The sequence below is a fragment of the Poecilia reticulata genome, linkage group LG16 (genome assembly GCF_000633615.1).
Source record: "Poecilia reticulata strain Guanapo linkage group LG16, Guppy_female_1.0+MT, whole genome shotgun sequence".
Lineage (NCBI taxonomy): Eukaryota > Metazoa > Chordata > Actinopteri > Cyprinodontiformes > Poeciliidae > Poecilia > Poecilia reticulata.
The window spans coordinates 4,522,637-4,534,797 of record NC_024346.1 but is presented as its reverse complement, the minus strand read 5'-3'; the positions used below and the strand labels follow the sequence as shown (position 1 = coordinate 4,534,797).

At 37.6% G+C, this 12,161-nt stretch overlaps 1 protein-coding gene across 3 annotated transcripts in view; it reads right to left on the bottom strand.

The window, feature by feature from the left end:
• The window catches only part of sema6cb (semaphorin 6Cb), a 163,364-nt gene that overhangs the window by 55,949 nt on the left and 95,254 nt on the right, over positions 1 to 12,161 (bottom strand). For all 3 annotated transcript variants that reach the window (XM_008430890.2, XM_008430892.2, XM_008430893.2), the window contains exons 6-9: positions 9,218 to 9,332; positions 7,530 to 7,587; positions 3,837 to 3,893; positions 3,491 to 3,592 (exon numbers count right to left, since the gene is read on the bottom strand). In XM_008430890.2, coding sequence (XP_008429112.1) covers positions 3,491 to 3,592; positions 3,837 to 3,893; positions 7,530 to 7,587; positions 9,218 to 9,332 — 332 coding nt within the window. The remainder of the gene's footprint in view (positions 1 to 3,490; positions 3,593 to 3,836; positions 3,894 to 7,529; positions 7,588 to 9,217; positions 9,333 to 12,161) is intronic.

Here is a 12,161-nt window from a genome sequence, read left to right as displayed (position 1 = left end):
TATATATATAAGCTGAACATTTCCTACCTTTACTATCTACTGTGAAATACCATATTTTTACATAATTTTATCAACAAAACATTTTTATTCCAGTGAACTTCTCAACTTCCTGGTAAAGCCTCTGGAAGCTGGAGGAAGTACAGATTCTCACCACCTCTAACACTTTAAACTGGAAAAATCCACTGATGATGTGGGAGAATTAAATTTGAACTGGGCGTTTGGTTTTTTTTTTGCGTTTTTTTGTTTTTCAGTCTCCTTTGCACAGTCAGATTTACTGTGTTGTATGAGTTGTACTCCCTCTTCTAATGCTCCGGCATGAATCATAGTCCAGACGGGTGATGTCACCTCCAAGGCCACGTCATGCTGGATTTCAGTCAGCAAAAATCAAACCGTAGGAGTTTTTCACAGAGAACTCATCTAGGGATGGTCTCAAATTAAAGCTAATTTATTTCATTTAACCAGCAGCATCTGTGGTTTATTACAGGCATGATCACTGGTAAATAAAGCTGAGGTGAAACTGGCACAAACTTGCTTTTCCCACTCCTACTTTTTTCTCCTTCTTCCTTTCCCGCCCTCAGCTTCATTGTGCCAGAGGTGTTAAAGGAGCAACCATCAGCGTATTCTGTGTTCTGTCAACAGATTGCTTCTCCCCGTGTCTTGTTGAGCCAACATATTTTTCACCAACATAAAATACAAAACGTCAGCTGACCATGTAAAACATAAATATGACACCCACAGTGAGTGCTGTGTGCTCAGTGCTGACCTGCTGCTAATATTGAAATAACCGCTTGATCATTTTTTTCAGCTAAAAACATCTGATGCTTCATAAAACAAGAAAGTCTGTTGATGCTAACACTTGAGAACAGTTTCTTTGTATAAGTGCTGAGTTTGTGTTGGAATCCTTCCTGTAAATACATTAAATCAGTTGTTTTATATGCACGTCGTCAATGTGAGCTCACAGCTGTTTGGAGGCTGAAGTGCTGATTGACAGAGTTTCTTTCAAGATGACAAATTCTGCAAAGACCGTGGGTCGACCTCACTTTGTAGCAGCTTCTGTGGGTGTCGTATCACAGGAGATTTATTATAACATTAGCTTTTGTTGCTCAGGTCTCCCAAACTATCAAGATGTCCTCAGTAAAGTGGGAGAATGTTCAAGCTGTCTAATCTGATTATAACAATAAAAACCTCCCCTAGTTCCTTTTAGAGCATTAAAGAGATTTTTCTATAAGTTAATGTTAATGTAATATGTCAACAGACTTCAACTAAGCAGCCTTTGGATTGCAAATTGTATGAATGCCTTTAAAACTATGATAGACAGGCAGGTAACCTTATGGTGAAATCAGTCAAGCTCTCTTTAAATGTACAGGATTAATTACACATTAGAATCATTTTATAATTGCATATAATAAAATATGGCATTTCATTCATTAGATTAAAAGGTTACATCAGACCAATTAAAAATCACATTGAAATACAGAAATGTAAGTTTGATGAAAGTATGATGCATTTGTGGCCGTCAGCTTCACCTGCCTCAGTTTCAAACTTGTCCTTGACAAAGATGTTCAAAATGGGTGAGCAACTATTTACCAGCTAATTTCAAGATAGATAAATATGTAATAACCTTTATTACAGAGGAAGGGGATGACATCTCTACCATAACAAATAACATACAGTGTTACTGAGAACAAGACCTTCAATGCGTCTACCATGTTTTTTTACTTATTTTTTATTATGTATTACTCTATTTTTTCATTACCTCCTCAATGTCCCAGAAGAGCCTTGGAACAAACTTTTAGGCACAACCTTACTGTCATTACAGTTAATTTCATAAGTGATACTTCATAAGCTTAAAGCAACGTTGAATCTTTAATAGATTATAAAACAAGTTGGCACAGAAGAAAGTAAGCTGACTTTATACTTTTATGTATAAAGTCATACATTGCTACTTACTGCTGGGTTAGTGAAGTAATGCTAATTTCATCTGCAGTGTGGATTTATAGTTTTGCTCTAAGCTCTGTGTTTTGCTTTTGCAATTCTGGTTTTCCAAACATGGCTGCGATTGGTGGACAAGACCTGCTTGTGAAACAACTTTTGCATTTTTAAGGTCTTTATTTAAATACAACTGAATAATATCTTTTTTTTTGCTTTGTTTTAACAGTGTTTACTCTAAAATAAGAAAATAAACCATATTTTCATAGAGACTTAAGGATCCCACCAGCTTTTTCCTATTTATGTATCTAAAAGTAATCGGGTCGCTGGCACCATATGGAGATTTGCATTGCATCGGTCACAGAGATGCACAGCAGTAGTGGTGATAGTTAAATAAAAACAAGTAGTTTGTCATAATGAAGCCCTTTACTAGACAGACTTTATCATCAGATTTCAGTATTAGTTATTGCTTTTGCCCAATCTATAGAAAACCACAGCTGTGTAGAAACTAGAGGTTTACAAGTGATTTGTAACTTCTCATTTGAATGCAACAGGGCACTTTGATTAAATCACTTTTTTTTGTATTTTAGGCTGTAAGCTAGAGATGATCAAAAGAAATCCTGCTTCTTTAAAAGCACTTGAACAGCCAACATACATTCAAACTGCACGTCAGACACTTTTTAAGAGTAAATATTATCCAAATCAACGTTTTTGCAGATAAACTGTCTAAATTGGTTCTTAAGTGTGTTATCTTTATATGTTTGTGCACACTGTGATGCGTCTGTGTACATTTGCTTAAATCTGCAGTATTTTGCCAAAAATCAGTCTCCGTGCTGCCTTCTTTGGGTTGAATGTTGGCTACTGCAGTTGAATTTTCCTACTGGTTAAAACGTTGCAGCTCGGTTGACGTCTACATCACAAAATTTGACTGAAGGTAAAGTTATGCTTTCATAGAGGGGTTAATTATCTACTTTGTGAACCATCTTTCTTTCACTTCACTGTCAAATAAAGGCCGGCCACGAGAGCCAAAAAATGTGCTTTGAACATGAATATGCAATATATAGTATTCTCTAAACAAAAAAGTTCAGATATAATAAAAATGCTTCTGAATCTTCATCCAAAACTGTCAAAACTTGCTTGTCAGCTTCACTATTTACTAAGGCAAATTGATGAACATCAACCTTGCTGCTAAAAGTTATGTGTCAATAGTAGGTTTGTACCAATGTTTATATTATTGAGTTGTCTAGAGGAAGTTTATACTCTATTATCCAGCTGTATTGTTGTAACTTTACATTTGGACGGAAATGAACCCGTTGTTTCCGTCTGTGATCTGAACACACGAGTTATATCATGGATAATGGTATTTTCACATAAAGGCAGGGTGACACTAATGTGGCAAAAGTGTGTCATTTCCATTTAAAAAGAGGAAAAAAACAAATAACAGTGCAACTGAGAGCATGCAAGGACACCGCCACAAACACAGCGTCTCATTATGGCCCCAAAACGATCACTTATCTGTAATTGAGGCCAGCAGTCGGCACGCAGCGGTGCAGTAACCTACCTTATAGTTACGGCAGGTGGGATTGAAGGCATTGGTGCCACAGGCAAACAGAGTCTCGTCATTGCGTGGGACCAGCACTTTGATGTAGTTGTAACATTCATCCTGTCAGGAGGGGATAAGCTCAGTGTTACTGCAAAGCAATAAAATCAAATGAGGTTTTAGCAAGTTCCTGCAAGACACAAACAACTTTACTGCTTAACAGCACATTATTCTAATCTTTAGACTTCTTCGTGCAAACCCTCACTGTGCTGAAAACAGACTTGGGCCAAGGAGGACCGCAGGAGAAATCAGACCAACAGCACAAGTAGAGAGATGAAAATATATTTCTCTAGATGGTGATACTCACGCTGTTCTTCCCTCTCACAGTGCACTTCGCCACATCCTTCGTCTTCCAAGTCAGTTTCTGGAAAACAACAAGACAGCCAACTGTCAGCTCGAAGACGAGACTCTTTCTCACCATCTCAGCTTCCGTCGCTCGCAGTCATTCAAGTGCCATTACGAGACCGCTGTGATAAAAATCTCATTAATTTCAATAAAACTGTTGTGGGGGGAAAAACAAACAGGGAAGTATCAGGGACCCCCGCAGTGCCTGAGCGGCTCATCAGTGGGCAGCCAAACACTGTGGCTCCTCAGAGATAAAAATCACTCGGAGATAAGAGCGAATCCGTGAGGCTGCGCATACAAGAGAAACAAAAGACTGCAAAAAAGGAAGCTCAGATCACTTTACAACCTATATGAAGAGGAGTCAATTAATCCCAATTAACCTTCTGGCCAAAAACAAATTAAAAACAATCCTGCCCTCCATCTGCAGACATGAAAACAACTCACACTTTCTGTATCACAGCCTCATACATGCTGAGCTGGTACAAAAGAGATCCAGCAACTTGTTAACAAGCTTTGCCAGCCGAAGGATTAAGGCATTCCTTACGGATTTACGGATAAAATTCTCCCGAACCTCCTGCGTACCTCTGAGAATTCAAGCACTTGTCTACATGTCTGTGTCAATTAAGCTCCATTTCTGCCAACATCTCATAACAATATACCATCAGACAGAGTTTGATGCCTTCCTCAGTGACATGATAGGGTTTATTGGAACAGCCCCAACCATGAAAAGCCATTTTCAGCCTGAAGGTTAAAACTGCTGCTGCTCAGTCTTTTAAATATCCCTGAATTTTATCCACGATAAAACAAACCGATTTCCCGGAATCCATTTAAATGTGTTATAAATACTTAGCCTCCAGTTATTATGCAACTTCACATTTATAATTACTTGTTTTTGTGGAAAATCAGTTAAACAGTTCAATTAATCTGTCTTTTTTGTGGAAACACCTCACCCAGTGGCACAACTACACATTATTCAGGTGGATGTGAAAAAATAAATCGGTGCCCCTCCGAAGGAAGATTGAAGGAATGAAGGAGCGTGGAAAACATACGCTCGCTCATAATCATCTCCCCCCACCCCGGAGACGACGATACGTGAAGGGTAAAATTCACTACATTTACCTCGTTATGTGTGCGAGGTGAAGGAGCGTTAGGCGCGCTGAAGTGTATGGGAAAACATCATCGACGCGCCGCCCCCTACAGACGGGGTTTTGACGCCCCCTCTGGTGCTGCGCCCCTGCGTTGCATGCGCYGCATACCCACTTTTTGCGCCACTGATCTCACCTCATGTTTGGTTAAAAGATAAAATATGCTTTTATTAAAAAGAAAATCTCACAACCAGCAAATTAAATGCTGAAGGATTTTTAAAAATATATAAAGAGAATACCACTTTTAGATCCTATTCCCGAGTTCTGGTCAACATCTTTAGATTTCATTCTTTCTTCTGTTTGTCTTGAGATTGGTATGAATAAAACAAAATTGCAGAAGAAAAAACAGAGAATGCAGGTTCAGCTCTGGTTCCAGACCGATGTAAAACAACATGAAACCACAAGGCTCCTGTACTTTGAGTTAATATTTATTTAACTCCCTGCTGATGCACAAAACATGAGAAACATTTGCAAAAAAAATCAGTTTATAATTTCATAATTGTTTTCTCAACACAACTCTGACTCAGTTTTGTGAAGAACTGATAGAATTCAGTCAAAGTCAGCATTATGGTAATACTTCTGGTCTCCTCTAAGCTCGATTTGGTTTACTAATAAAAACATACAGCCACTCAAACCAGGGGAGATCAATGAAGGGGAGAACGTGAATGAACGTCTGGTGTGAAAAATGAAGAGGCGGTTGAAAATGAGCTTGCATAAAGGGAATGGATCTGTGATGAGGACATACCATTTTCTGGTGGTATGAGTCAGTCACACACTAATGATCTAGCCGAGATGGATAACAGAAAGAAAGGAGAATGAGAAGGAGAATATGGGAACAGGCTTTATAATTTTCCACTCAGTTGCTGCCGCTATATATTGGAGGCTGGAGAAGTCTGAATGAATGAAAAAAAAAAAGCATCACGTTCAAACATTTAATACTAAGCTTCTCGCATAAGGGGAGAGCACTGCGGTGCTTAGAAGTTCCCATTTTCATTGTGCAACAGCCTTCACCCAAATCAGCAGCTTAGATCATCCTTGACATCAAGTGGTGCCCTTATCGAAACAAACATTCATGTTTGGGGCTAATCTAAATACAAGCAAAGAAAAAGTTCAGACCTCAGAGAGCCTTTATTTAAGTGCAATCATGTTTGACAAATGAGATTCAGATAGGGGAGAACAAGGCACTGCAAAAGCAACAACAACACAATTTCATTTGTGGTAGACGCATGTCTGGAGAGAGATTGCTTAATACATGAATGAAAAAGAAGGCAAAGGGTAGAAAATATTCAGGCTCAAACATTACCAGAACTTGCTTTTTTGTGTAAACAGTGCGGTTCAGAAAGAAAAAAGGAAAATAAAAGTCAGAAATGCTTTGCATAAATAACTCAGGACGCTCCATTCCCCACCTTTAGAAAAATCCACTAGTTATTTTAAACACACAATACTACGCTATTGTTTTGCACATCAGGAAAACATGTCACTGAGATACTATTATTAATACTGTGATGATAATATTGATGACAATACATCCCCATCTTCCTCTTTTATTTCTTTCCCATCATTACAACGACCCCACCATTTCAGGTGGACTTTAGCATCTCAGCCACAACAATCAGATGTAATGTGGGCATCAACCATTATTTAAGTTCCTCCCTCCAACTAGCTAATTATACTGTCGGCATGTAGATTTTGAATGCATGGTGTCTACAATACAACATCTTACTAAAATTGCATTAAAGTAATCAGTTGCAATATTGCAAACTTTGACTGAGGAATGACAACTGTGACTTGAAGCATTATGAAGGTCAAAAGCTACAAGTCGTCCAGCTACAATTTGCTAAGCCAGTGTTTAAAACATAAGGTCTATTTTCATATGCATATGATTTACACATGGCATACATCAGATATCATGTGTGCATCATACATTTTCCTAACTTATTGATGTTTAAAATGACGTTCACAATGGAATCATTTAAAGCAAAGGTGAAGGTTAAGCAAACAACACATTTTTTTTGTTGACATTAAACTGGAACAGCACTTTAAGATAAATTATCAATGAATAATATCAAAACAGGGAGCAAAGATGCAAACAGTAGCCTAGCACTTCAAGCAAATTGCTTCATATGAATACATGGTCAGCCAGAGCTATTCACTGTAAGAAAAGTAGATACTGCAGTAAACGGAACATCAAAAATACTAACGCACCATGTAGTCTTAAATGCATGTCGTGCCAATTCCAATTTTGGACACTTAATGGCTAAAAATGACCAAGCGTAGGTTAAGGACTATTGTTGTAAATAATTCTAAAAGATCATGAAATCAAACACCTGAATGTCAATCTCTAAGTTAAAAAAAAGTATTTGCAAGACGAAAATAACTAACCCAATGTGTAATACGAGGGATAGAGAATCAGCTGTAAAAACTGAAAAATAATTTCATATACATTGTATCACATAAGGCAAACCAGCAGAAGCAGATTTCCAATCATGGCGGTGAAAATATTTTCCTACCTGCTGTGGGATTATCTGCTCAGACGAGGTGCCAAGATTGATTGCAAAAACATGGTCCCTGCAAGAGAGAGAGTCAAGACAAAACACAGTCATCTCCTCATCCCTTTATTCATTCTATAAGCTTTCTGAATACAAACTTCAATAATATTTTGATCTCAGCAGTTCATCCACAAAAAAAGAAACAAGCTTTGATTTCATTCAAAGAGATTGATCCCAGCTTCACACAAACATCATCTAGAAGGTGAAAAAAAAAGTTTGGCTTCAAAACCTTACAAAAGTTTCCCGACCCCCTCCCCCCAACTATTGACAAAACCCACACGATTCGCTAAGTGGAGTGAGGCACACTATGTTGCACGCAGCTGTAGAAAATATTAAGCCAATTTACGTAGATCAGGGCTCTTTATACCTTTGTAGATGGATTTCTTGGCAGGCGGGGTGCTGCAGTTTGGAACGGAGCCAAATGCTGAAGCAGAACTTGTTTAGCAAAAAGGAGAAGGGAAAACTTTGTGCCTTTTAGAAAATTACCTAATGAAATCTTAATGGTGTAGATTTGGATTAGTGAAGGTTCTAGCAGGCCAAGAGGTGCCACAGAACCAGAAATAAATTTAGTTAAAACTTAAAAACCTGATTAGGTGTTAAAATTAAGCTCCTTTAAAGGCAGTTTCATATTTAATCATATTTTTATCCTCTTCCTAATTGAAAAAGTACCTTATCAGCTAATTTATACACATATTACAACCAAGACATGAACTTATAAAGTTGACTTTACTTCTTTGATCATAAAATGTCACTTTTTGTTGTTAGCCCTGCTGCCTTGCAGTAAGTAAGAAAGAAAGAAAATCTTACTGCATTGAATTTTCCTGTTTCTGTGAACCAGATTTGGTGTTAGTCTTCTCAATCTCTGTTGTACACATACACTACATCTGAACATTATTAATTAATGCTGTTCCCAGCTGTTGTTCTGGATGTAATGATTTTTCAGACAGCATACTAATGTTTTCCCCTCACTAAAGCTGCAGAGTTAACAACTAAAGTTTGTTTTCTTCATTTAATTACTGCTATATTCTGAAATATGTTGTTCCCAACTCCCTGTTGAGTTCACAAGTCTGTGATTCAGGTTTAGCAGCTCTATGCAAAATGTGAATATGCCCATAATTGAACCACTTAAAAGACAACAGAAGAAGTTGCCAAATATTGAAGTAGTGGAAATGGCAGTAGTTCTGGGGTTTTTACAGATTAGTTTATATGATATCAGAACGACAAGAAGCATAAAAATAAAAATAAAAAAAAACTTTAAAAAATGTCCTGGATCACAAGATTATTGTATCAGTGGGTAATTAAATTTAGATGATAGATCTAGATTAGAACATTTCTTTTTTAAAGTTTGCACCTCTATGTGTTCATACATCACATTCCACAACTCAGAATATTAAAAAAATGAGAATTAACCTACAATAATACGATTATAATTTCTCACTTATCAGGCTATTTTGAATAGAAAAGAAATAAAAAAGCTATTTAATCAGAAGCAAAAACTGACTGATTGAGGGTACAAATATTTAGCAGCCTCCCTAAATGCCAGCTTTCCTTTGCTCCTTTAAGAAACACTGAACATAGAGGTGATCCAGAATAATAAAATTTCAAACAAAAGAGAGTCAAATTAGATTTATTCAAGAGTCAAGACTGACCGAGCAGCGATGTAAAGCATGTGGTTGATCCGCAGCATCCTCTGGAAGTCCAGGCCCAGGCGGATAGTGTCGTTGTCCGACATGAGCCCCTGAAAGCTGGGGTAGAGGTACGAGGCTGCAAGGGTCAAATGATGAAGAGAAGGAAACATTTCAGTGGACATAATACAATAAGTCAGAGATTCCCAAACTGTGGGGCGCGCCCCCTACAGGGGGCGCCGTGCCATTAACATGAACGCTGTATGCGCTGGGTTTTTACCTTTGAATGGCCAACTCTCTCACAGGAAAAAAAATGGGATTTTCGACAGCTATTGACACCTTGTTCTGCCGTGCGCATGGAGATTGAGGGCTTTCGGCAAGAGGTTTTTGTCAGAGTGGAGCACTGCCAAAAATGGTCAAAAACGTTGTGTGTCCGTGTTCCCCCATCACCCCCCTCCCCTTGTGCCTAGCAGAGGTTTTTGTATTTAAATGAAGTTGCTGAGAGCCATGCAAATGCAAATCAACTGTTGAGCACCGCCTTTTGACTCTTATTCATTTTGTAGCTAACCCTTTTTACCTTCTGTTCACCATAAAGAAGTATGTTTGGAGAAAGAATATTAAAACAATCCAACTTATCCATTAAAATATATATTACATGTGTGTTAGGAGCACTGAAAAACTTAGTTTTGGTTTAATTGATTATATAAAAGAAGAATATGCATGATTACATACAATAGACTTTTGTGAAGCGTGATCTTACTTTGACATTCCTCCTATCTGAAGATTTATCTTGTGATGGGAGGAATTGCACAACTTAATAAAAAATAATAAAAAACATGATCCAGAGTGGTTCATTGTACATAAAGTATTTTTGTGAATAATATTCAAACTAATGTTAATGTTCACTGATTGCTTTAAAGACCCAGAGTCATGCTGTATTGGAGTGGTAGTGGTCATTCCACATCACAATACAGGACTTAAGAAACTACAGATTTTTCAGTATTCAGTTGCYYAACTCTCAAGTTTAAATTGAAGAACAAAATGGTTGAAAGTATGTGAGACCTTCTGATAGAGTATAAACATTTGTATTCTTTTTTTTTTAAGTTTTGTTAGTTAAGCACTAAATATAACTCACGGATTATGAATCATATTCTGTACAAACTAAAAAGGAGACAGCTCAAAGTAGAATTGAGTAAATAAACATCTATACATTTAAAAACATTTTAGCAATTAATTATAATAAAAATAAAATATACTGTCACGTAACTTCTGAAAAAAATAACTTTTAGAATGTATTTTTTTCTGTCAACTTTCATTTAACACTCCAGTCCAGTTGATGGCAGTAATGTGCTTTCATAGTCGGTCAAGCATCCGCCATTAAACTCCAGAGGAAGATTTGCACCCACGCTAACGGGTGCTACTGCGGAACCCAACATGAACGAAAATGCCCGTGCGTTGTGTGAAATGGTGGAAAAAGTCCTATTTCACGGAGTTACCTTTGCAGTATCGTTTTGATATTAAGCAATGTTCCGGCGGAAAACAACAGATGACACAGCGGCGGTCCAACAAAACCGAACTCACGAATGATTTGAGTGGCTATTTATAAAAGAAAGCTTTTATAAATAGCGAGCACGTGTAGCGAGGCGAGTTGCTTTGTTTGTTTCTTACATAAAGCGGTCTGTCGTTTTCTTAATGCCGAAACGAGTGTAGGTTGAGATTTTGTATTGCGATCTCTATTACATGTGATGTTCTGAACTCTTAAAAATACTCGCATTTTCTTTGATTTTTTCAGACCTGAAAAATGGCCAAACTTTACCAGTAGGACCTTAGACCACGGTGCCAAGGAGCTCTTATGGAGTCCACCAGGACGAACAAAAATTCAGTAAGTTATGATTTCACATTTAGTGAATAGTGAACTCTCGCATATTTGTAAGGAAAACTGATTTTCCGATTATTTTATTTATTTTGTTATAACGCAGTAGAGATCTACAAAATGGCGGACGGAGGACGGATATGAGGAATAAGTCATGAAGCCGGTCTTGTGAGAAATTCTGTTCCCCTGTGAAAATCTGTTCCCCCTCTGTCGGGAGCGCGCATTGCAGCCAGAGAGGTGGATCCGGCGGATATGACCATTTTCACGGCGCTTCTGATCGATTTCTCGGTAAAATTTATTCATATAATCATGTCAATGTTGTAACTTTCAGTTTAATCGGCAGCTATCAAAATAAAAATACATGCGTAAATAAACGAGGTCTTGTGTGGAGGTCTTTTTACGCTGTTACCAGCCAGACCTTAGACCACGGTGCCAAGGAGCTCTTATGGAGTCCACCAGGACCAACAGAAATTCAGTAAGTTATGATTTCACATTGTGTCTCTTCGTGTTATTTTAAACACAAAGAGAATCTATCTTTTCTCCAGCTTTTGTCTCGTAAGCCTGACAAATAAAAGTCAGTCAACAAACACAGGTTTCCAACACGTAGTGTGCATTTATAATTTTTCATTTCTGATAAAGGAGGAGGGAAGCAGGCCAATAGCGGGGCACAAAAATAAAGACTTCCTGAAAAGATCAGAGTGTACTTTTTGGTCAATCCCGTTCTAATGTAAAATATGACAGATTACTGGATTAAGGAAATGTCTAGTATGCTATCACGCGTAATAATTTTTGAGAATTTGGAAACAGTTGCTTTTTATTTCCCAAAGTTATTGGGGGAAAAGAGGAGAGAATGGATATTTCAGCTGCCTGAAATAATCTGTTCCCCCTCTATAAATGGAAACAAATTAATTTACCTGTAAAGTCTTTTACTGTGTTAATTCCCCTTATTATCAACAAGAAATCCTGCAAGTTTGAAAACATTTGCTCTTTTTTTGCAAAAGTTAGGATGGGGGAACAAAATATTTTTAACGCCTGATAAAATCTGTTCCCCCTCTATAAAATGGAAACAAATTAATTTACCCACAAAGTCTTTTA